The following is a 22,509-nucleotide window of genomic DNA, read 5'->3' as shown; positions in this document are numbered from 1 at the left end:
TATAGCTCATCCTGCATACCTTTGCTTCCCATAGAGCTAGCAGCCGACATTCTTGTCTCACTGCCACCGCCGGCATGACGCTGTTCTGGCTGCGCCACACCAGTGTCACCCCATCATTCGCTCTGTTCTGACAACAAATTCCCATCTTCCATGGCCGCTGCGTAGTGATCTCCAAGCTCAGGCGAAATAAGCAATACTGTGTCCACTCAGCTGAGCTCTAAGTGGCAATTTGCAAGGAGTTCGTACTGCCTCTCGCCCAAGTTCGGATAATGAAGCTCCCTGCCTAAACTCAATCCGTCCATAGGTGCCTGGGCTGGATGCTCCATTATGGTAATGATATCGTCGGGCGAGGGCGCTAGCTATCATGCAGCTACTTACACTGCCTACCTACTACTACTTTATTATCCCCATCTGATATACTTCACGATATCCCACCTCAATCCTGTGGCGGCGATCCTCTTCCTCGACCTTCAGTGAAGTAGTCACTCAAGCAGGCAACCACTATGACTTCAGGTACATCGCCCCGGGCTGCTGCTGCTGCCACCGGGGGACCTGATTCAGTCTCACTCTCCCGTCAGCCCGCAACAAACACAGGACAATCCTCATCCCCGCCATCCACCACCACACAACCACACTCCAGCCCGCAGCCAGCATACCCAGGCCTCGGCCCCAATTTCGCCCATGACCCAAAGGCTCCCTTCACCGTGAGCTACGACCAAGATGTCTATCTCCAGCTGATGGCCGGCGAAGAGGATGCAGTGCAAACTGGTGTGGTCCCGGGACCATCAGGATCAGGCACAGGAACAGGAACGGGACCTGGCGGAAACGGAACCGCCGGGACAAAGAAGAATACCTTGAAAACGCCGACTCAGATATACCGTGAGGTATGTCCTATTTTCGTTATCTCCTAGTTACAGACCTGAGTGCTCGCACACCCCTTTGTCTTTGTTCTACTTTTAGGTGGTTGGTTGCTTTGGTATGTTTGGTGCCTGTGACTTGAAGCTTACCATATACCTAACATGAAAGAAATGGGTCCGGCGCGCCTTGAACCCAGCGATTTCTGATCCGAGGGGCGAACCAAGCTCGATTGATTTTGAGTGTGCGGAGACACAGAAGGCAAAGGATAGATTCTGAACTGACGAGGTGCCATTTTGCAACCAAGGTTGTTTGATAAGCCGGCTGGTGCCCACGTGGGTCGAGGAATGGATCAGATCAGATTATCACCGGTTGAGATGAAGTAATGGCTGTAATGAAACGATCCATATTGGAATGAAGCTACCTACTACCTAAATAAGTGCTACCTATATACGCCGTAAAGCATCGTAACAGAATCGGCATTGCGCTCTCCAAGGACAGTAAACGGGCCATCAATTGTAGAGTGGATAGATACTGATATTGATAATTACCGATTGTTGACATGAAGCGGTCGTTTTATAAGCCCAACAACGGGGTTTCTTTTTTAGTTTCGAGTTCTCTCTACCGGCCTCCAGCCTCACCCTTGTGCGTGATGGGGGTTGTCAACGTTCTCTTCTAAATCACCCTCCATCTCGGCAACGAATCGTTCCCAGGTGTTAAGTACACCTTGGTAAAACTCGATGTGCTGCTCCGCAAGGGCGCCCATAGAATCCCGAAACTCAACTGATTTGATCCTCTCAAAGTCTGCAACCTCGCGCACAACCTCTTCATCAAACATCTCCGAGGTGGTTTTAGCGGTTTCCACTTCGCGGGTGAGCTCCTCGATCTTTATATCGAGTTTGCGCATTCGCTCACGGCGTGACTGTTCGTGGTCCACCCCGCGCATGTCTTCCATCTTCGACCGAATAAAAGAGGCCGGGGATGAGGTGAGAGGGTTTGAGGCATAATATGAAGAGGGGTTCGACTCGAGGGATTCTCGCTCCGCCGTCGCCTTGTTCCGGTAATCGACCAGGGCTTCAAAATCGAGCTGCTTTTGTTCGCGGCTCTTTAGGAGTGCTTTTACTGATAAGATGTATGCTTCCATATCGCGAAGCGAACCCAAGTAATTTTGGTCGGTGTGGTCTTTCAGATTCTTGATTCCTCGTGCCGTTTCTTCAACAGAAGCAGCAAACACTTGCAGCGGTACTTCGACGTCCGGCTCCAGCGGGACAAGCTTGCGGAACTGCGTGGCCAGTTCGTTGTAATCGGTCTCTAAGTCTGACTCCCGACGGGCAACCCGTGCCACAATCTTCTCGACATGGTTGAGATCCTCGTCCAGCTTGTCGGCCTTTTCCTTCACCTCGATAAATCGGCGATCTGGCTTATGAACCTTGGTAAACGCATTAACGAAAGAGTCGGTAAAATTATCGAATATTCCCGCTCCGCCGGCATCAGATCCACTAGTTGAGGTTCGGGATGATCGCATTCGCATATGTGCATTCCAATCACCCGACTCCAGGAAGATAGCTAGCAAAGGAGCTCTGCGCAGGACTGGATGCAGAGTTAAGCGTTTTAGAAAGCGATGTAGAGACCAAGCCCTTCGGGTGGTGAACTCTGGCCCGAACCGGTCCCCCCGAACGTATTCCATCTTGTGCTTATCTGGCAGCGGCGGTACCGCACAGGCAGGGTAATCTCGGTAGAGCGTGTTATAGAGGAAAAAGAAGTCCGTAAATCGTCTGCGCACAGTAAAATCGGGTTTTTGGAAAGACTTGAAGTCGGTCTAGTGGTTATCCTGTTAACAATTGAACTTGTTTGAGCCTCCCCACTAGGCAGCTGAATATAGCTTATTCAGGATACTCCGCGAACACTTACATGCGTGGATACCAGATACGATATGTATACATCTTTGGTGCCTTCGTTTTCCTTCATAGGCGTGTCTACCCGACATTCCAACACTCCGTCTCCGATACCTGCGAGGTCCAAGGCGTCAGCGTGTGGCCCCGCCTGGGGTGCCTCACTTGCTGAGCTCATCCGCCGCTTGCCATTGGGGTCGAAATGAGATTTATGAGATTCCTCTGCATCTGTTCCGGAGGTTGTAGGCCGGGAAGTATCGCTGTCCGGCCCGTGGCGCCACGAGACGCTGTCAAAGTCGTCGTGATCCATAAAGAGGGGGGCGGCGCAGGGGACTGCTGGGGGATGGCGCGGATGAAATCGTTACCCAGTAACAACGAACAAAAAGAGAGAGTAGACGCGATAGTGATATTGTTTTGCTGATGTTTTATGATTAGTGCTGAGGAGGAGGCTGACCGGTCAGAATGGGCAAGGTCGTGGGGAGTTGCGGAGGTGAACCAAGTTGATCAGTTGGGGAACTGGACTGGGCCCAGCGTCATCGCCAAGACCCACCATCAACAGTCAGCCATCAACTATGCCATTATTCACTTTCATGTGAGAGCCTACTATAAATTAATTATAGAGAGGTATTTATGTCAGATATCAAAGCTCATACAAAGCTGTCGCTGATGCTGATTAGGCTCAAGTGATTGTTTTGTACGCCATATATACACTTTATTCGATGCACTTCAAACTGTAGGGTTGGGGTCTTTGAGATGCAACAATCCAAGAATAGCAATAAGGAACAAGAACGACGAGGGTGATGCAAAGGAACAGGAAATAGGGATAAAACAAGTAAGAATACATGTTTGAAAGATCTAATCGTGGTTTCTTCGGGTATCATCTGCGCTGGCGCTTCTCCTCTCGGCTGCTTCTTGGTCCCGGTAGGGCTCATCGTCATCATCGTCATCACTGAAGAGAGGCTCTTCTTCGCTTTCACCCGCAAAAGCGTTGTAAAGTTCACCTCCACGGCGACGACTTGACGATCCATTCAAACCCTTTGACTCATCCTCATCCTCGATCATTTCGAAGTCATAATCGTCACGATCATTGCGAAGACGCCTGCGGCGCTGGATTTGGAAGTACACTCCAAGTCCGATACAGAAGACAATGATTGAACTGATCGCTGCGTATATCCAGACTTGTGTATGCTTGGAAGCACCAAATGTTGGGAAGAAGGATGGAAGGAAGCTGTCCGAGGCAGGTGTTGGAGTAGGTGTGGGAGTCTCGGATTCAGCTTCAGATTCGGTCTCCGTTGGGGTCGGTTTGACGTTTACAGGGCGGTCAAGGGTATTTGAGGGGTCAGGAAGTTGAGTGGAGGTAGGCGCTGGCTCAACACTGGTTGTAACAACGATTGAATCTTCAATACTGTGATCATCATCGTGCTCGCTAGGAGGAGGGTGAGGCTTTTGCTTGGATGCGTCAATAGCCTCGCCCCAGATGTTGAGCCGCCAGTCGATAAACTGTCCCTTGTTATCATCGACATTGGTGTCCTTTACGATAACGGTCCATGTGCCGATGCCCGACTCACCCCTAGTTAGGACGTTAGCATTGTTTAGCTATTGCTTCAATAAAAATCCTTACCAATGAGCGACAGTCATAAAAGTCCAGTCAACGTATCCAACCTCGGCATTGTCATTTGGTCTTGCGACACTGAGGTGACTGGTTATGCCCTCGGGGCTCCGCAACTCCACGCTCAGGTCACCACGGCGTGTGTGGTTCACGTTCATGGTCACAGTGACATGCTCCAGTCTTTCAATATTTGCGTCCTTCATCATCTTCTCGCTGACTTCCCAAAACGCGGCAAGGCCCTTGTCGCCCTGAGGGACCTCATGTTGCACTCTCAGCCAAGGCGAGTGATACCACGCTTGTGGCTTCACCAGTTCCCAGGTCTTCGCCCTCTGCACGAGACTGTATGTGTCGAGCTTTCCGAATCCCCAGTCGTGGCTGAATTTCCTCCCACTCTTAGTTTCCTGCCAACTGCCATCATCTTCGTGGACTGGAAGCGATGTCTCAACCATGAGATATTGGGCATCACGCCATGTGAGTTCTGGACGGGCGCTCAGAGCAAGCGCCATGGCACCTACCACCAAGGGGCCAGCAGCAGATGTTCCACCGTGATATGAGTAGCAGTTGTCCGTTCCAACGTCGGTCGTGTGTATAGAGTCAGAACCACTTTTACTGCTGTACGCAACCACCAGCTGCGCGGAGCAGGATTCGGAGTAAGTTGCATGGTTTCCTTCTCGATCAATAGCGCCAACGGTTATACTGTAAATGCTGTTGGTGTAGCCGTCGAAGTTGCAGTTGTCCCCCGAGGCTGCGCCATTCCCGGCCGCGAACACAAAGATCGATCCTTTACCATTTCGGCCTTTTTGAACGCCGTGGACCATTGCTTTTTTGATGAGTACCCCTGGTTGTTCCATTGTGGCACCATCATCAGGCGGGCCCCAAGAACACGAGTAGATATCATTCCTCTGGTATGCATAATTAATCGCGCTAGCCTCGTCGTTGTCATCAATAGCCCCAGATAAGATTCGAATTCCAGCGACTTTACTCTCGTACGCGACACCTACACCACAGACATCGTTTCTGGCGGCAGCAATTTCTCCTGCGCACCTGGTGCCGTGTTTATCATCGGGCAGACGTGGTCTAGGCTCTGCAGTGTGTTCGTTAAAGTCGTATGAGCCCTCAGGGAAGTAGTTTGGGCTGAGATCGTTGCTGTACATGTCCAAGCCATCGTCCACGACTGCAGAGATCACGCCTTTCCCGGTGATGCCTTCTAACCAGATTCCCGAAACGTTGAGGTCATGACCGACTTGCTTGGTGTTGAACAAGTGCCATTGCGACTCGAATATAGGGTCCACTATTCCAAGTGTGGAAGCAAGCTTAGTCCGGGCTTCCATGGCTTCCACATCCTCAGAGGAGGAGATAGTGGAGCCTCTGGTGAACTTCTCAGGCGGCGGCGATCGCTTCACTAGCCGTTGTTTCGGTTCTAGTTTCTGGGACCAGAGAATACCGGCGAGGTCTTCATCTCGCTTGTCGAGGGGACCAGTGTCGACCCCGCGTCGTCGCAATTTCCTCTTCACCTGTAGGTCTCGTAGAAGCGTATCGAGATTGGCACCATCCTCTCGAGGCAAGGAAAACGTATGATGATCGTCGAGCTCGCCTACCTGGCCTTCATGGCGGGCGCCTAGCTGCTGAGCGATATTCGACGGCGATGCTGTGGAGTCGAGGTGAATCGCAAAGTAGTCACGAGTCTCATAAGAGCGGCGAGGGTGGAGGGAAGCGGTGGCAGCACAGAACAGCCCTAAGGCTGTCGCCGCACTGCAAAGACGCATGGTGAAGGTCGAGGAGGTGGAAGGAGGGCGGCAGAACTCCTCAGATGGACGAAACGAGGACAAATAGGAGTCAGGTTGACATCGAAAGTAGCCGGTGCAAAGAAACTTGACAACAAAGCGATGGAATCACGAAGTTTGCTGAAAGGAGACAACAGGCTACTCAGTAGCAGTTAAGAATGATAGCAAGAACGAACAGGGAAAAAAGAGAAATTTCCCGAATTTGGAGAAGCTGAGAAAAGAAAAGTGTCAGAATCAGCGGTGCCTACGCGGCAGAGGTGTTCTCTTGGAGACCGTGAGACAGAAGGACATGTGGGGCCTGGATCCTCAGGCAGGATCGCCTCCTGAAGGGGCTTATTCCTTAGTTATCAGGCAGAAACAGCAAAGTGAAGTGATTTGCCCACCGGGCGGAGTGATCGCGCCATCCCCGGCGACCCACGGTACAAGGCTGCAAAGGCCCTTCATACTACAGATTCATGGCCAACAGCACCAAAAGTGAATTCTCATGATAATGCATGTTGTGACTTGTCTTTTGAGACTTTGATATCAGTGGAATCTGAGCCCTCTAATTGCACTCTCGTCGTGAATCTATCCCGTACTCACAGAAACACACTGATAGGATGGAGTAATCAGCAAATATCTAACACTGTGCTCTGCAAAATGGGCACTCTTGGTTTTGCTTTTTGCTCCTGAAAATTTGAGTAAAATTGAGAGCAGATCAGGACAGAAGCAGAAGAGATCGATTGTGCCTGGCTGGTCTCTCGTCGTGCAGCCCCGCAAGCTGCATGAAGATGAGGAGGCTGGGCCCAGCCACTCTTACAATGCATGAGTAGCGTCATCCCAGATAAAATCCCACCCAGTTTGGCACACCGTTGACAACAAACTTTCCATCCTCTTCTTCTTTGCTTCGGACTCAATTCACTGCTGTGTTGGGCTGTTGTTCTTTTTTGGCTGTCTACCATCGCTGGTTTCGCATACATACGGCCGATCGAACGCTACTCGCATACTCTCCACAGGCAGCCTCGTTTGTACGACTATCTCATTGTCCTCGACTCCTCACTCAGCGACTACGGCAAGTTTTGAGCAGCTTCGCTGATGAAATGGCGATCTAAGTGATCGCATCCATTGAATTCCTGACAGCACCAGAATAAGATTGCGCGCACGGCGCTGTACTTCATTTGTGGCGCCGGGCGACGGGCTGCAAATTGGACATAATCTAATTACCTATCTTACCAAAATTTACATTCGCAGACGACATATTTGATGATCAATATGTCAACGGCAACATCTGGAGCTTTTGAAAATAGCACCCTGGCTGTCCATCCAGGAATGTCAGGTATGCCCGAGTCTCTCCTAAATACTCGTTTACTGCGCGATTGGATAGTGGGCAGGGAAATCTTGAACTCCGTTGACAGTTTGTTTAATCAGGTCCTGTGTTATCCGAAGGCCATGACACATTGCATTCACAGAACCAGTCGGCACACTTGAGTCGATCAGACACAGTGAAATCCTCGGCTGAGCAACACGATTGGGCGTATAACCGATCTCCGCTCCAAAAGCTTGAGGTGGCCTTGGGTGGAATCAGTAAAGAAGAGAAAAGAGCCCGTGCCTTGGAAGCTGAAAGAAAGTTGAAAGAGCGAATGGCTAGGAAGTCTGCGGCTGGCCCTCCTCCAGAATCGCAAGAAAGGGACGTGAAGCCAAGCTCTCGGCCTACACATGATAACAACGTCCCAGATCGACGGCCCCCTCGGAAAGACCCGAGGCTGCAGGAGAATGGAGACTACGAGAGACCGAACTTCGAGAGTCAAGGAAAAATCAATATTCAGCGGGAGCCAGAGCCTCCGCGACCTACAACTTCACGTGGTATTCCGCCGTCAATGCATGGACATCCGGCGCGCCCACTTCTAGAGTCACAGGATGCCAGCAATCGTACCCCGGATGTGGGGGTTGTAAAAGGAGGTAACGCTCGACGTTCGGTTTCGATTAATCAACCCCTGGAAGAGCCTCGCATGTTGCCGCATGAACCAAAGCAGGCCAACCCTCGCCACAGCCGCGCTTTATCTTCCCAGCTGCCGCCGACGCATCAGATTCCGAAACCAGCCAAACCAGCCCAAACGGGTGCCCCCAACTCAGGACAACCATACCCTGATACTAGGACGAGAGCTCCCGTGTCTCGTACCAATCCTCAACAGAATGGTCATCCCGTCGACCCACCAGCTGTTGCGGCCGTAGGTGATAAATTGCCTGCCCCTCACGAGATACAAGATAGCGGAGAGTCTATAATACCTGGAAGTGACGAAAACATGCAGCCATCACAAACGAAGTCAAAGCGCCATACTGTTTCGTTCAATGTGCCACCACCGACACCTCCTCCACTATCAGAATGGAAGACAGCACCCACCGTGAAACTTGGGGCGTCCGACTTCAATTTACAGCAGTCCTTGGATGTGGATAGAAGCAAGGCATGGTGGGAAGCCGGAACCCGAGATCGACGGCAAAGCAGGGCACTGCCGAAAAATTACCAGAAGGCCCCTGCTCCAAAGCCGACGTGTAAGTTGAACCTAAAATTTATTCTTGAAATCCTGATATCTGACGATTAACTATATGCACAGCCTACAAGCGCTTTCAACCCTTGATATTTTTAAAAAGCGGGCCTCTGCTCCGCTATGCAGGCTTGAAACGCGAGAGAACAGACGGCCCGGATGGGCCAGTCGACAAAGAGACTTGGAGAGGCACCATTTTGATCGTGACGAAAGACTCAATCTCTTCATATGAACCGGCGCCTACGATACGACTGTTTTCTCAACCAATGAATATCCTTCCTCCTCCGCCTGCGCAGATCAATAGTGAAGGAGTCCAGTTAGCACCCGAGTACATCGATCCGACGGCTGGACTAACGAAACTCGGTCGAGACGGACGTCCTCTCTATGTCAAACCCGTTGACCACACTGAAGAGCAGCTCGATCTTTCATCTGTCGAGAATGACGATGGTATCTATGAGATGTCTCCGAGTGCTATTGACTATGGATTCAAACAACCGATACCCGCGAATAGGATTCATTCAACGGACGGAGAAACAGTTGGAATTTATAAGGAGATTCCAGCATTCCGCCTCTACGCCGATGCGGGTAGAGACGTCACGTTCTGGAGGTTTAACATAGAGGTTGAGCTGGGTGAGAAGCAACAGCGAATCGCATACCGTCTGAACCAAGGCCCTGCTATAGGGTTCTGGGTGCCAGCCAAGGGCCAATCGATGAACATAATGTACCATTCTTGCAATGGATTTACGCCCGGGGTGGATTCCAACAAGTTCTGCGGTCCGGACCCTCTGTGGCGAGACGTCCTCAACGAGCACCAAACTCGCCCATTTCACGTCATGATCGGTGGTGGTGATCAAATATTCAACGACAAGGTCACCGCCGACTCGGTACACTTTCAGGAATGGCTCAAGATTAAGGATGCCAGCGAAAAGTACGAAACCCCACTCAATCCTGAATTCAAGGACGAACTGGAGAGGTCGTACCTTGAAAACTACTCAAGCTGGTTCTCCCAAGGGCTCTTCTCTCTTGCCAATTCTCAGATACCCATGGTAAACATTTGGAATGACCATGAGATCCTCGAGGGCTTTGGATCGTACCCCGACGAGTTCATGAGCTCGGCTGTGATTTCAGGCCTCGGCAATCTCGCATACAAGTACTATTTGTTATTCCAACACCATAGTGTGCCAGAAGAGACAGAGGCGGATGAGCCTAGTTGGATTTTGGGAGCGGAAGCTGGGCCTTATATCAACCAACGCAGTCGCCATTTGTTCATGTCCCTTGGCAATGGGATGTCTTTCCTGGGACTTGACTGCAGAACTGAGAGAATGGTAGGTTACAAGCCGGTCTTTTTCAGATAGGATGGCTAACAATATTTGCAGTGTGATGAAATCCTCAGTGAGCGTACATCTGATCTTATTTGGGACAGATGCCACCGTGAGATTATTCGGGGCGAAACAAAGCATTTGATTGTGCTATCGAGCATACCTATTGCTTATCCTCGAGTCGTAAGTTCACAATTTAAATATGTTGTAATTTTTAACTAACAAATATACAGGCCATGGTGAAAAATATCCTGAACAGCCGACAGTCGCTTGGAAAAGCTGGCCTTCTCGGTGGTCTGGTGAACAGAAATAGCGCGAAAGTTGAAATCTTTGATGACCACTGGACAGCAAAGCACCACAAATCGGAGCGGAGGTATCTGATAGAAGATCTCCAAGATCTGGCAGCAGAAAAGTCCATTCGTGTGACCATTCTTAGGTATGATTATTAAGAGCACATGGCTCCTGTGCTTGATGAATACTAACAATGTTGCAGCGGCGACGTCCATCTTGCTGCCGTCGGGCAATTCTACTCGAACCCTAATCTTAATATAACCAAGGACAAGGATTACCGATATATGCCCAACATAATATCATCCGCCATTGCTGACATTCCCACCACCGAAATGATATCGGACACACTCAACCGCCGAAACCAGGTCCACCACATGGACAGTAATACTGACGAGGAAATGATCCCAATTTTCACACATGATGTCAATAACAAAGTGCGAAAGAATAAGCGCTTGTTACCGCGACGCAACTGGTGCTCCATTCGCTTGTACGAGCCTGGTACGTGTACATCCCAGGCAATCATAAAGGTGCATGAATTAACTAACCGAAACCAGGCACTACACCACCCGCAACCCCGGAATCTGAGTCTCCAGACACCCCCGATGAGCCACGTCCGAATATGCTCCAACGGACGCTGTCATTGACTCGCGGAGAGAGACCCCAAAGCAGACTTATACGCCGACTCTCTGGTAAGGGCCGACCACCAACGAAAGAGTTCAACCTTGGCCGTGCTCCCCCGGAGCGGCGGGTAAGCATGGATGGGCCATTCCCACCGGCAGGAGCTGGCGATTCCTATTTCCCGCCAACGACAGACCCACGACCTGGTCCTTTCCTCCGCCGGCCAACAAACCTAAGCCAGAAGGCTGGCAAGAGGGCGTCAAAGCGGGGAGATGATGGTGCCGGTACATTCGTTAATTTAGAGGGAGGGCTGGCTGTGACCCTGAACCTGGAACTCAACCCGAAGGACCCATCGGGTATCACAACGCCTTATAAGCTCCTCATCCCTGCGCTCTGGTTTGAAGGAACCGATTATGACCCTCCCGCCGCACCAGTTACCAAGGGCTGGCGGAAGTGGCTCGGTGTGCGGAGGAACGCCTCGAACAAGCCTTCGGTGGATGGCGAAGATGAAGCCGAAGCTGAATATAGCGACGAAGAGGAGCACGACACTCCAGACCAAGCTCTAGCTCCCAGACAAGAAAGCCCCCAGGCTGCCGCTCATGGCCACGCAGTGGTTCACCCAGTGCCTCACCCTCAATCAGGAGGCACCAGACCGGCACCTACTCCCGCACCTCAAGCTCTGGATGACGAGTACGACGATGAAGACGACTCCGAGTTTTCCTTTGAGCCGGAGCCGGAGCCCGCGCCTAATGTGAAGCGGAGCACAAGCATTAAGAAGTGGTTTGGGAGGTCGTGACGGCCGCGGGGAAAAGTACATTTTGATGCCTCTATGCCTATATTTTTATGACTTGATTGTATTTAGAGATGACTGATGATTAATGATTGCGACGATCCGCTGTGTATATACCAATGAATGCATTGGATGGGGTCTGCTACATATTTTTCTCAATCTTTTTGTTTATCTTTTCTGTATGCTTGGGGTAGTACCCAGCGAAGGTACAATAAGAAAGCTCTGGTGACACTCGGACATTCCGAGTTGGAGACTTGGCCTGCACTGAGTCAGATCATGTCCATTTCCCCTCCCAGCTCCCTACGGAAACCTGTGCGATGCCTCGGGTCTTCAAGTCCAACCCGGTACTCACCAAAACCTGTATGCCGAACGCCTTTTCACGGCTTTTGTTTCGGAATTTGGCTAGTGTTAAAGGGCGTTCTGGGTTATTGCTCATTTCCTACCTAGGCAAGTATTTACACAAGCCCTGGAGACATGTAACTAGCGTGAGGAGTTAACGGGACTATGATGCCATTTGAATATCAATGTAAAAGTCCACTACCGTATCTAGGTATCTTTCCCCACGGGGTTTTATACGATAACGCCAGGCTATAAATACCGAGCGTTGGCACCAGTAGGGAATGTTGTCCTGGTGAAGAACAATATATAATTGCCGTTCATATGTGCCCACGCTGGTTTCATTGAAAATTGTCATTCCAACCACAACTACGAGACTCAAGCTCCAACTTACTCTACGACAGAATGTTCACCCAACTACGCAACTTCGCCTTGGCGGCGCTGACAGTCCAGAGCTTCTCTGGAGCCCCAGTCGTTACTGCTGCTACTCCCCAGCCACCGGAGCTGTCATACCTTTACACAGCCTTCGTGTACTGCAAGGGATCGTTGATGAACGAAGACGGACCGCGCGGTATCCGAAGGGCAATTCCCATAGTCGGGGGTAACTTCACCGGTCCACGACTGTCTGGTACGTACGGTGTAGAACATCAATCCACCGGCCAGCTTCCATATCGTGTCTAAGTTCTATGTTTTAGGGAGCATCTTGGACGTCGGCGCAGACTGGGGAACCGTGGATCCTAAAACCGAGATCTTCTCCGCCGACACACGGTATAACCTGCGCACTAGCGATGGAGCGGACATCTTTGTACAGACGTCAGGCCCGAAGGCGCCCTCGGGGAACCTGCACCTGCGGCTGGTGTTTGAGACTGGGCATGACAACTACTATTGGCTGAATAATGTTGTTGGTGAGTTCTGTTCCGAGTGGCGAGAGCGAGTTTAGTTTGGGTCTGTTATTAAGCCGGCATAGCGATCGGGAGATTGACCAACGTCGAGTCTGGGAACAACTCTTCGGTGCTGAGGATTGATGCTTGGAATGTAAGTTCTGTGTTCCGAGTTCCGGGCGGGTTCATCTGTGGTGATTAATGACGTGCAGTTTGCCGCGGACTGGAAGGCGTAGACGGAGGAGGAGGAGAGGACGGAGAGAGTCAGGTGAAGATCATCTTGATAATCAGCGGCGGTCTCGGCCTGGCACGTGACTCGGCTCAGTGAACAATTCTGCTGGAAAATGCCGGGACCTGTTGGATTTCCACTCTTGCTTAGAGATCACGAATAAACGGGCCGTTTTCTGCGTTCTCGCTTCTCAATTGCTTTCTTATCTGATCTTCGTCCAGAAGACTCTGCCTCTTAGCTAATCTCGACTGTCCAGCCCTCTTTTGCTGCCGACGTGCTTCGTCCCCACCTGTTGCCCCTCGTGCCTAATTAAAAGCCCCCCTCCTTCCATTCTATCTTCGCCTCTTTACTCTTTTACAACCGCCAATCTGTTTTCCTCAACTTTTCGTCGGTTTACCTTCTCCTCTATTAGATCCTCTTTGGGATTTTCCGCTGCAGCTGTCTCATCGCATCTCCACAACTCGCCCACCTCACCTTCCGTCCTTTCCAACTCCTTCTCGACGCCGCTGCGCGTCAATTCCACATCCAGAATGGTTCACACCAAAGTAGTCAGTATGTATACACTTTTACATTTGCAATTGGGGTTGCAGAAGAAGATTGACTAACCGTTCACAGTCATCGGCTCTGGCCCTGCCGCTCACACCGCCGCGATCTACCTGTCGCGTGCAGAGCTCAAGCCCGTCCTCTATGAGGGTATGCTGGCCAACGGCACCGCCGCAGGTGGCCAGCTTACTACCACCACCGATGTCGAGAACTTCCCCGGTTTCCCTGACGGCATTAACGGATCAGAGCTCATGGATGCCATGCGCAAACAATCCATCCGATTCGGAACCGAAGTGATCACGGAGACAATCTCGCGGGTCGATCTGTCGCAGAGACCTTTCAAGCTCTGGACGGAATGGAATGACGGTCCCGACAACGAGCCTGCTCGCACCGCCGATGCTGTTATCATTGCCACCGGTGCCAATGCCCGCCGTCTCAACCTGCCTGGTGAAGAGGTCTACTGGCAGAACGGTATTAGTGCTTGCGCTGTGTGCGATGGCGCTGTTCCCATCTTCCGCAACAAGCCCCTCTACGTTATTGGTGGTGGTGATTCTGCCGCTGAAGAGGCCATGTTCCTGGCCAAGTACGGCTCTAGCGTCACCGTGCTTGTTCGCCGTGACAAGCTCCGTGCCTCCAAGGCCATGGCCAACCGTCTGCTGGCCCACCCCAAGGTCACGGTCCGCTTCAACTCTGTCGCTACCGAGGTTCTTGGTGAGCAGAAGAAGAACGGTTTGATGACCCACCTCCGCGTCAAGGACACCGTCACTGGCCAGGAGGAAGTTGTTGATGCCAACGGTCTCTTCTATGCCGTCGGTCACGACCCTGCCACTGCTCTGATCAAGGGCCAGATTGACGTCGATGAGGATGGTTACGTCGCCACTGTTCCTGGTACCAGCGTGACGAGCCGCGAGGGTGTGTTTGCTTGCGGTGATGTGCAAGACAAGCGTTACCGCCAGGCCGTCACTAGTGCTGGTAAGTTGATTCACATTTCAAAAAGTCAAATAAAACGAATACTAACAGCACCACAGGATCTGGTTGCATTGCTGCTCTCGAGGCCGAACGATTCATTGCCGAGAATGAGACGAACGGAGAGCTCCCCGCTGCTCACGCCAACCCCGCTCTGTAAATACACGCCACTACAACCTCCTATACGCTTTCCTCCCGCGCCTCCGTCCTGTCCGGTCTGCTCATCTCACGGTTTGAGGCTTCCGAACCTCACCTGAACCTTTCTATCATCTAGACCGTCACTCACATGATATCTTTGCCTCTCCTGGATTTATACTAGACTTCAGCGTTTTCTCTACCTATTTCATTTACATATCACATTCCGTTTTCTGTTTTCGGTTGATTCTGGTTCTGAGTTGGTGGTAATGTGCTGCGATGGGATATCGTCCCTCATGGATTATAGCATTACATTTCGTGAGCCTATAAATAGAATAGAACGTCATAGAATAATCTCGAGACCTCGTTGACTCGGCTTGATATTCTATTTTATATCTCATGACTCGTGTATGACAAGATAAGGTAGGAATAACAGGATATATCTTTAATACAAAATAATCCACAACCCACTAGTGGTAGATAGAAATGGAGGTTTACAAAGATCAACGCCTCAGTCGGGTAGCAAGACCCTAATCAATCAGTGAAAATTGATATGATTCGGTTGATCAGTCGCCCGTGGAAAGTTGGTCGGTTGAGTATTCGAGAAACGAAACATATTCGTCACTGGTGCTGGGGCAGTATCATTCGTTATCCTGGAAGCTGTAGGAGTATTCGCAATATTGCCGGCCCTATTACCAACGCCATCAAAGGCTTCGTTGACAGCTGCATTTTGCATATCCATTCCCGCTAAGTATGTGGGTAATGCAGTCGGAGTAGTAGCAGTGCCGGCAATAGGTGCACCGGTCACATCGTTCTTCAAAGACGAAGAAGCAGAAAAAGAATTATTCACCTTCTTACTAGGCGGCTCACCCGCCTCCATTGCAAGCCATCTCTCAAACGGATTCTCCTCTCTCCAGCGCTTCTTCGCCGCAGCCGATTTCTTCTCCCATTCAGCGTTATCCCTCTTCCATTTCGCCGCAATCTCGGCATTTGTCTGCCGGTTGACTTCCGCCTGTTCGAGGTACGGGCGTTTTATTTCCTCGGGGGCCTGGCGCCACATGAGGCCTAGGGCCGCGCGGACAGCATCGCGGGGTGCTTTTGTGGATGGGTTGTTGGTTTCGAGTTGGTGGGTGGCGTCGCATTGAGCGCGGGCTTTTGGCCAGAAGTCCTTTTGGTAGAGGAGGAAGGGGTTAAGGCCTGTCCGAGCGGGGCGGGGGACTGGGGGCCCGGTTTCTGTGTAAATGGCTGCGAGCATGGCTTGGTCGTAGGAGGCCCGGGAGGCGGAGTCGGGGTAATTGGATGTTGATGGGTGCGGTTGTTGTTGAATTGGGATTTCTGGGGTTCCGGTGTCTAGTGGGATGTGCGGGGTGCCGAGAGGGGTGCCATTGGACATGCTTGGGTTTGTGGCCTTGTTCTTTTCTGGGACGAGAGGGTTGGGGATCGGGATAGGGCCTAGGATGGAGTCGATGATCTCGGATGCTGCTCGGAGTCCTGAGAGGTATGCGCCGTGGACGGTGGCCGGGTGAGTGCCGCAAGTGGCCTCGCCTGCAAAATACAAGTTGCCGATTGGTTTGGCCATTAAATCGTAGTCTTCTGGAAGTGCGTCTGCTGCAACATAGGAGTAAGTTCCCCTGGTAAACTTGTCGCTAGCCCAGCGGGTAATGATAGTCTCCAAAGGATCTGGAACAGCCACTTGTTTGAAAACGTTACGCAGCTGACTCATGACTTCAGCGATTATTTCAGCATCAGGAGTACATTCCGCTTGATGAGCGGCATCTCCAGCCATTAGAGCGATCAGAACCGGAAGCCCGGTGGTTTTCATGCAGTTCCAAAACAAGTAGAAGCGACCTCTGTTCGTGGCATACTCCTCTTGGACCATACTTTCCCTGTTATTCGGCTCTCGTAGAAGGCCAAACATGTCTCTTTCGGTGTCCCAGAAAGGTTGCTCGAATGCTAATATTACTTTGTTCATCACCCCAAAGCCAAGCCGATCAATTGCTCCCTGTTTCCACTCAGGCAGAGGCGGAGAAAACTGCACAGACCGGTGCTTCAGGGTGCCTAGAGACCCAGTGTAAACTACCATATCCGCGGCAATTGAATCGCCGTCCTCGCATTGTACCACCGTTTTGTGTTTTTCGGCAGTGTCGTATGTAATACGCGAGACTATTTTGTTCGTGCGGACGTCGAGCTTTGTTGGGTGCTGCCATAGTCCGTAAGGTACTCGCTGGTACCCTCCGACAACCTGTGAGTGTGGCCCGTAAAACTCGTTTCCCATATCTTGGTCCCACCCAGAAAGACTCAGATTGCCTATATTGGTGGCATTCGCATATTCAAGGTTTGCAAAATGCCAATTGAGCAGCCGCATATCCTTGGGAGTTAGCGGTAACATTTCCTGGTACTGACGGACGCCCTCATCCATTGCGTTACCCAAGGTTTGGGTCTCTGATGCTTTTGCAATCGAGTCTAAATTAACGGTTTGGTTCGGCGAGACCCCTTCGTTCAGTTCCCAGCCCATCGCCTGGCAGGCAACGGTAGCTGGGTTTTCTTCTGGCTGGTCAAGATCCGCCGCAGGAACTGCAGCCGACTTGATATCAGCCGTTTTGTGGCCTACACCGCGACGAAGGCGTTTCGCCGGAAGCAGTAGGCCAATAGTTCCGGCCGCCCTTGCCTCTTCGTACTGTTTTACTGTGACTCCGTCACTCGTTGTTATGTCACGCCCTGAGTCGATCAGTTCGCGATCCCCTTCTGCCGTCGGTGTTATGACCGATTTGTGTCGATATGCTCCAGATCGATCTAGTATATCATTATAGAGACTTTCAGCTGTTGCATCTCGCACTTCATCCACTGGGGAGCCATCTACATCGTAAATGGTAGATAAATCACGTAGCAGATGATACGGAAGCGCCAACTGGCCTCGTATGATCTGGTCTAATGGATTACCGTGCTCAAACCCAACAACGATCTGAGCACCCATCTCGGCCTTCGGAACAAGGCCCGCGGGTAGCGTAGGGGACTGAAGACTTCGTAACGGATGAGAGTATATACGCCCCCCAATTCTGCGCCTCCCCTCGAGCAAGACAACACGGGGAGAGGAGTAACTATCATGGTAATGATTGAAGAAACCTTCTAGCTGCCGCGCACAGCCCAAGCCTGCCATTCCAGCCCCAATGACAACAATCACGGGCCCCTCGCTCCGGCGACCCTTCTTTGGGGGGACCAAGGCTGGGGGTATCTCGACACAGCCAAAGTTGATGTATCCATTTCGGACAAGCCATTCATACGCAAACGAAGCAAGGTTCATCCAGCGGTAGTCTTTGGCACATCCCAACGCCTCCTCTTTAGTCACACTAACCATGGGATTACGGGTCCAAAGCCGTAAAATCCCATTACGTATATTGAGATAGACGGTAACATGAAGGTGACACAAGTAGTTCTGTAAAGCGTCTTGCTCCTTACGGTGAAGGGCATAGGGGTTGAGCCTTGATGAGTACGCTGCCACCACGCACTGTTGGGCGTATATTGGCGCCGGAAGACGTGAGGGAAAGGATGATCGTGGGCGATATTTCGAATAATCAGGGCTCTCATCAGAAGGTATCGGAGCAATAGAAGCAGAGGACGAATTGAAATTTACAATCGTCGACGGTGGTGTGGATTTACCATTACTGGAGGCAGATGGAAACGAAGTAGTGGTAGAATCATCAGGCGTGCTCCCGTGGGTCTCTGTAACCAGTTCATAGCTCAAGAACCCCATGCTTTTGTTTCCAGAGCTAATTCCATTAGGCACATTTCTGGATTCTTGAGGGGATGCGGCAAGGACATGATTCTGGGCCGAGTATGGGTTGGTCATCCCGTACTTGAATTGCACCCCATTTGGTTGCTGCTGCTGCGGCTGCGGCTGCTTCGAAGGATATCCATTACTGCTGATAGAGTTTGATGGAATATATTGACGGAAGACACCCGTCTGAGAGGAGTATCCTGCTGGGGAGCGTGCAGCCAAGGAAGCTGTACCGTTCATCTTTGCCAGCAAGGGAATGTTGAAAGGGATCCGACAAACGAGTCGTGCAATCCCAAATTCAACCGAGGTGATATGAACGAATAATTTAAGATATAGTCAACAGCTTAGAATGTAAGTCGTCCATTGTCGCACCAGCTAATTATGGAGATGTCAAATCCGAATATATCCTTCCATGATGGGCCCACTCTTCATGCGAAAATTGTGTGGTCGGGAAGGAGATGCGAGCATGGGAGGACAAATGTATAAGATGAAAACCTTCATTGATATTAGAATAGCACAGGATATATAGAAACAAAAAATATCAAGGGAGCTGGGCTACATATATAACTTGATACAGATGAGGGCTTGACTTACTGGTAGTGTGGTGGGTTCGCAGAGCCTGGCTAGCCACCCTTGCAATTTGCACCATCTGATGCGGAGGGACTGGAAGTAAATTCGATGGAGTTTGAGTCCGAAGAAAAATAGTAAATACAAAAGCCAAAGGAATGACAAGATGGAGCTCCAGTGGCTTGATCGGATTAGATAGTCCCTGGGGACGATGGGGAAGGGAGAATGATTGACTTGCTCTCGACTGGTAAGAGTCGATCTTGGCAGCGCACTCTGCGGTCCCAATGCGGAAATTCACCCAGCCGTGCCCGTGAAGCCTCACCCCTCGGTCTACACATTCTCGCTAGCACATCTTCGTGGCATTTGTTTATTATGATAAAGACAGTTACCCGCCAGAATGTCTATACTATATTTAACCATACCAATTACCAAGCTATACAAGACATAACTCATGACCACAGGCTACATAGGCAAAACATTTAAAGAATCGAACTGCTGCACCAGGCAGTATGGGAACTCAACGGATCAACCTTGTCTGACATGGGTATGCAGCGTGTATGTCTCGCCCTCCGCCCCATCGCCATCTTGAAAGACGTCCGACTCGTTGTCGGTGAACTCATCTCGGTATGGTGATTTTGACCGCAGGGGAGACCGGTCGTCATCGTCGATAACCAGGTCAACATTATCATCATCAAAATCGTTGAATCCGATGCGTTCTTCTTCATCGCGCGCGAGAGTCGTTGCCGCGGCATTGACATTGGGGTCATCCGAAAATGCTCGGTGTGGACGGTGGGCAGCATGGTCGGCTTCGAGAGAATGACGGATATCCTCTCTTTCTCTATCCTCTAACTCTTTGGCACGCGCCAGGGTTCTATATCAGGGGGTAAGCATTTAACGAAAGCTTGGGTAATAGGTATCCCACTTACCTTTTATAGATATACCATCCGGTAAAGATTCCAGCGGCTATTGAAACGATGATGCTGAAAATATTGATGAGTTTCGAACCTGTACTCATCTCTTCCCCCTTTTCGTATAGTATGCGCAAACGACTGCCAATAAAGGCGGGCACGAGTAGCTTTGGGGAGATAATGGCTGTGGCAAGCCCGTACATCAGTGGCTCAACTGTAGGGAAAGTCGAAATCGCCCCATTGCATATTGAGTACGGCAAGGGACAAAGACGAATCATACATAGCAGCTTGAGCCCGTCGTACTTCAATGTCAGGGAAAGAGCCGCGAACCGCTTGTCGCGCGCTACAAGTCGTTGGACAAACTTGGAGAGAACCGTTCGGGATGCGATGAAGGAGCAGGTCGACCCTAATATCGTAGCCGACGCATAAAGCCCCCAGCTATAATGGATACTGGGTTAGTCGACGACAGCGAGATAGCAACTGTGGGCTTACCCTTTCCAGACTCCGAATATATAGCCTGAGACTGTCCCGAACGTGGACCACCCAACCAACGGAGGAAAGGAGACGAAAAATACACAAAGCCACAGCAAAAAGAAAACTAGGCCTGAATGCTCCCATTTCTCAGCAACCGGTCCGAGCCATTGAAAGATCCTTCCCGTGAAATATAGGAAACCGAACCCCAAAAGATTAACGCCGATAACAGCCAGGACGCTACCGACTCTTTGCCAAAATGTCATTTTTCGCCATGCTGCTAGCACACGCTCATTAATTGCATTCAAACGAGCCATGATGCCTTGCTTTGGGGCAGGAGTTGATCTCCGGGTAGAGAAGCCGGCGTTATTCCGAGTGTCAGTTGTGGGTTTGCCCCATGGTGGACGAGCACCTTCCCCCAGCGGAGAAGGAGAACGAGACGAAGAAGCTGAAACAGAAAGAGCCCGCGCCGTAGAAGCGTAGTCTGCAGGCATGTCGGAGAGGTATGTTCAAGAAATTGGTATGATGAAAAAGGCTATATTGCGCCTGGAGCTCGGAGATCTGCGAGTGGGTCGGCAGAGAAAGGCCGACTGCGTCAGCGTCGATAAGGGACGCGCGAACTGCTCGCGGTGCCAAAAGTTAAGAATCAAGTAGACGACTGAGAGGGTCGTCAATCAAAGAGGGCGAATCGTGACCCTCAGCGAGCGATCGAACATGAGTGAATGGAGGGCTTGATGCAAGGCGGGATGACCAGCTGAAATTCGGGTTGCCTATTCTCTTGGTTGTCCTGAAACGCGGCGGCTGAACGATTGGCCGATTTTCACTTTCAAAACGCCGGCAGGACGTAGGAACCCGAAGAGCTGAAAAGGAGAGAAAGAGAGGAAAGGAGAGAATGATATAAGCTTGAACTGGGAGAAAGCGCAAGGAGTGGTCTTGATGGAGCAGAAGGCGGAGCTGGACATCATGAGTGACGATGATCGGGACCCAGTTGTAACTTTGGAAAGCATCATACAATTAATACGCCTTCAGCTGGCCGATCGGGTGCTGACTCTGATACCAAATTACAATAACTTACATCCAGCACAGCCACAACATAGTGACGACTGACTGCGTACTCTGGGGTTTGCACTCTGGGAAATCATCTACAACGTGGTCTGTAAATATCCCAGTGAATACTGGAATAAGTTTAAATTGGACATTGTCCCCAATTTCCAATGCCTCTTGGTACGACAACCGGTGTATCACCAGCTCGCCACCATCAACCGCGGCAGATCGACTCAATCCTCAGGCATCAGCCAAGGAACGGAAAGGTGGCCTGAGGGGGCAGGCAGAGTAAATAAAGAATGAAACAAAGCAGCATCTTGGTGATATCGAGGCCTTTATATCGTTCCTCTCGAATGCCAGACCAGACAAAGCGGTCCAGAATCCAGATCGGACTTGACTAGCGCGGTGCCATTCAGCTCCTGGCGTTATGATTGTTGGGCGGGTCTCAGCCTATCGATCGTCGAGTCCCGACTTTCTCGTCCCATCCCATCAGCTTCCGCTCCCTTGACCTCTCCCACTCCCCTTCCAGTTTCTCTGGCTTCTGCGTTCTGCGCCTGCTGTTTGTTCTGTCGTTTTGTTTGTTCGGCCTCTGCCATATTTAGCCTTCTTGTTCTTGTTTTCCCTGATCGCTTATTTCATGGCCCGATGCGATGTAAGCATCCGTGGACCGCAAGTTGTCTCCTGTCGCATAACAATCCCCCTTCACTGACGACCGCCATCTCCCCTCGGGCCTTTACTCAGCGTCTATATATCTCGTGAAACTCAAGGTAGCTCGAAGGACAATGGACGCCGAAATCTGAGATCGCCCTTGCTCCCAGCCGATTCTCACAGCTCGATACCTTGCGGACTCTTTATTCTCCTTTACCCCACATCTCGCTGGTTCCCCGACTCCCTGATATTCCCGCGCTGCCACCCTCCCCCCTCTCTCGGCTTTATCAACCCTCCTATCACCACTAGTCCTACAGAGACCCGAC

The 22,509-nt window shown here is 51.0% G+C and overlaps 8 protein-coding genes across 8 annotated transcripts; 4 read left to right on the top strand and 4 right to left on the bottom strand.

Annotated features, from left to right (window-relative positions):
* Nucleotides 1-198: 198 nt before the first annotated feature.
* Nucleotides 199-1,276, top strand: ASPVEDRAFT_862034 (uncharacterized protein). Its single transcript, XM_040817805.1, has 4 exons — nt 199-238; nt 305-760; nt 857-884; nt 1,027-1,276. The coding sequence occupies exons 2-4, from the start codon at nt 504-506 to the stop codon at nt 1,132-1,134; spliced, it is 393 nt and encodes a 130-aa protein (XP_040671386.1). The 5' UTR covers nt 199-238; nt 305-503; the 3' UTR covers nt 1,135-1,276.
* Nucleotides 1,055-3,237, bottom strand: ASPVEDRAFT_45125 (sorting nexin-4). Its single transcript, XM_040813215.1, has 2 exons — nt 2,767-3,237; nt 1,055-2,674 (listed from the first exon to the last, which is right to left on the bottom strand). The coding sequence occupies exons 1-2, from the start codon at nt 3,055-3,057 to the stop codon at nt 1,493-1,495; spliced, it is 1,473 nt and encodes a 490-aa protein (XP_040671385.1). The 5' UTR covers nt 3,058-3,237; the 3' UTR covers nt 1,055-1,492.
* A 365-nt stretch (nt 3,238-3,602) lies between these two features.
* kexB (kexin kexB) lies at nt 3,603-6,122 on the bottom strand (the record flags this gene model as incomplete). Its single annotated transcript, XM_040817947.1, has 2 exons — nt 3,603-4,317; nt 4,369-6,122. 2 exons carry the CDS (start codon nt 6,120-6,122, stop codon nt 3,603-3,605), a joined length of 2,469 nt encoding a protein of 822 aa, XP_040671384.1.
* Nucleotides 6,123-7,241: 1,119 nt separating this feature from the next.
* Nucleotides 7,242-12,011, top strand: ASPVEDRAFT_861040 (uncharacterized protein). The gene is made up of 7 exons (XM_040817785.1): nt 7,242-7,455; nt 7,548-8,669; nt 8,732-9,987; nt 10,039-10,164; nt 10,215-10,417; nt 10,475-10,770; nt 10,827-12,011. Exons 1-7 carry the CDS (start codon nt 7,383-7,385, stop codon nt 11,684-11,686), a joined length of 3,936 nt encoding a protein of 1,311 aa, XP_040671383.1. The 5' UTR covers nt 7,242-7,382; the 3' UTR covers nt 11,687-12,011.
* Nucleotides 12,000-13,193, top strand: ASPVEDRAFT_45120 (DUF3237 domain-containing protein). Its single transcript, XM_040813214.1, has 4 exons — nt 12,000-12,644; nt 12,712-12,921; nt 12,984-13,051; nt 13,110-13,193. Exons 1-4 carry the CDS (start codon nt 12,422-12,424, stop codon nt 13,131-13,133), a joined length of 525 nt encoding a protein of 174 aa, XP_040671382.1. The 5' UTR covers nt 12,000-12,421; the 3' UTR covers nt 13,134-13,193.
* A 463-nt stretch (nt 13,194-13,656) lies between these two features.
* On the top strand, nt 13,657-14,795 carry trr1 (thioredoxin-disulfide reductase TRR1; the record flags this gene model as incomplete). The annotated part of the gene is made up of 3 exons (XM_040815080.1): nt 13,657-13,678; nt 13,742-14,641; nt 14,698-14,795. 3 exons carry the CDS (start codon nt 13,657-13,659, stop codon nt 14,793-14,795), a joined length of 1,020 nt encoding a protein of 339 aa, XP_040671381.1.
* A 233-nt stretch (nt 14,796-15,028) lies between these two features.
* Nucleotides 15,029-19,237, bottom strand: aof2 (putative lysine-specific histone demethylase Aof2). The gene is made up of 2 exons (XM_040817779.1): nt 19,140-19,237; nt 15,029-19,040 (listed from the first exon to the last, which is right to left on the bottom strand). Exon 2 carries the CDS (start codon nt 18,783-18,785, stop codon nt 15,309-15,311), a length of 3,477 nt encoding a protein of 1,158 aa, XP_040671380.1. The 5' UTR covers nt 18,786-19,040; nt 19,140-19,237; the 3' UTR covers nt 15,029-15,308.
* Nucleotides 19,238-19,637: 400 nt separating this feature from the next.
* On the bottom strand, nt 19,638-20,985 carry ASPVEDRAFT_55454 (TVP38/TMEM64 family protein; the record flags this gene model as incomplete). The annotated part of the gene is made up of 3 exons (XM_040815079.1): nt 19,638-19,983; nt 20,039-20,458; nt 20,513-20,985. The coding sequence occupies 3 exons, from the start codon at nt 20,983-20,985 to the stop codon at nt 19,638-19,640; spliced, it is 1,239 nt and encodes a 412-aa protein (XP_040671379.1).
* Between the last annotated feature and the right edge of the window lie 1,524 nt (nt 20,986-22,509).

This window comes from Aspergillus versicolor (assembly GCF_001890125.1).
Source record: "Aspergillus versicolor CBS 583.65 unplaced genomic scaffold ASPVEscaffold_9, whole genome shotgun sequence".
NCBI lineage: Eukaryota > Fungi > Ascomycota > Eurotiomycetes > Eurotiales > Aspergillaceae > Aspergillus > Aspergillus versicolor.
The sequence above is the reverse complement of the archived record's forward strand: the minus strand, read 5'-3'. Positions and strand labels throughout refer to the sequence as shown.

What these genes read in the sequence shown, in the direction of transcription:
- ASPVEDRAFT_862034 (XM_040817805.1), top strand. Translation starts at nt 504, where the DNA reads ATGACTTCAGGTACATCGCCCCGGGCTGCTGCTGCTGCCACCGGGGGA. An exon ending in GCCGGCGAAGAGGATGCAGT is followed by an intron (nt 761 to 856) that starts GCAAACTGGTGT and finishes GAAGAATACCTT; the next exon opens with GAAAACGCCGACTCAGATAT. An exon ending in CGACTCAGATATACCGTGAG is followed by an intron (nt 885 to 1,026) that starts GTATGTCCTATT and finishes CTAACATGAAAG; the next exon opens with AAATGGGTCCGGCGCGCCTT.
- ASPVEDRAFT_45125 (XM_040813215.1), bottom strand. Translation starts at nt 3,057, where the DNA reads ATGGATCACGACGACTTTGACAGCGTCTCGTGGCGCCACGGGCCGGAC. An exon ending in CGTATCTGGTATCCACGCAT is followed by an intron (nt 2,675 to 2,766) that starts GTAAGTGTTCGC and finishes GATAACCACTAG; the next exon opens with ACCGACTTCAAGTCTTTCCA.
- ASPVEDRAFT_861040 (XM_040817785.1), top strand. Translation starts at nt 7,383, where the DNA reads ATGATCAATATGTCAACGGCAACATCTGGAGCTTTTGAAAATAGCACC. An exon ending in TGTCCATCCAGGAATGTCAG is followed by an intron (nt 7,456 to 7,547) that starts GTATGCCCGAGT and finishes TTGTTTAATCAG; the next exon opens with GTCCTGTGTTATCCGAAGGC. An exon ending in ACTGCAGAACTGAGAGAATG is followed by an intron (nt 9,988 to 10,038) that starts GTAGGTTACAAG and finishes CAATATTTGCAG; the next exon opens with TGTGATGAAATCCTCAGTGA.
- ASPVEDRAFT_45120 (XM_040813214.1), top strand. Translation starts at nt 12,422, where the DNA reads ATGTTCACCCAACTACGCAACTTCGCCTTGGCGGCGCTGACAGTCCAG. An exon ending in TTGGCTGAATAATGTTGTTG is followed by an intron (nt 12,922 to 12,983) that starts GTGAGTTCTGTT and finishes AAGCCGGCATAG; the next exon opens with CGATCGGGAGATTGACCAAC. An exon ending in TGAGGATTGATGCTTGGAAT is followed by an intron (nt 13,052 to 13,109) that starts GTAAGTTCTGTG and finishes AATGACGTGCAG; the next exon opens with TTTGCCGCGGACTGGAAGGC.
- aof2 (XM_040817779.1), bottom strand. Translation starts at nt 18,785, where the DNA reads ATGAACGGTACAGCTTCCTTGGCTGCACGCTCCCCAGCAGGATACTCC.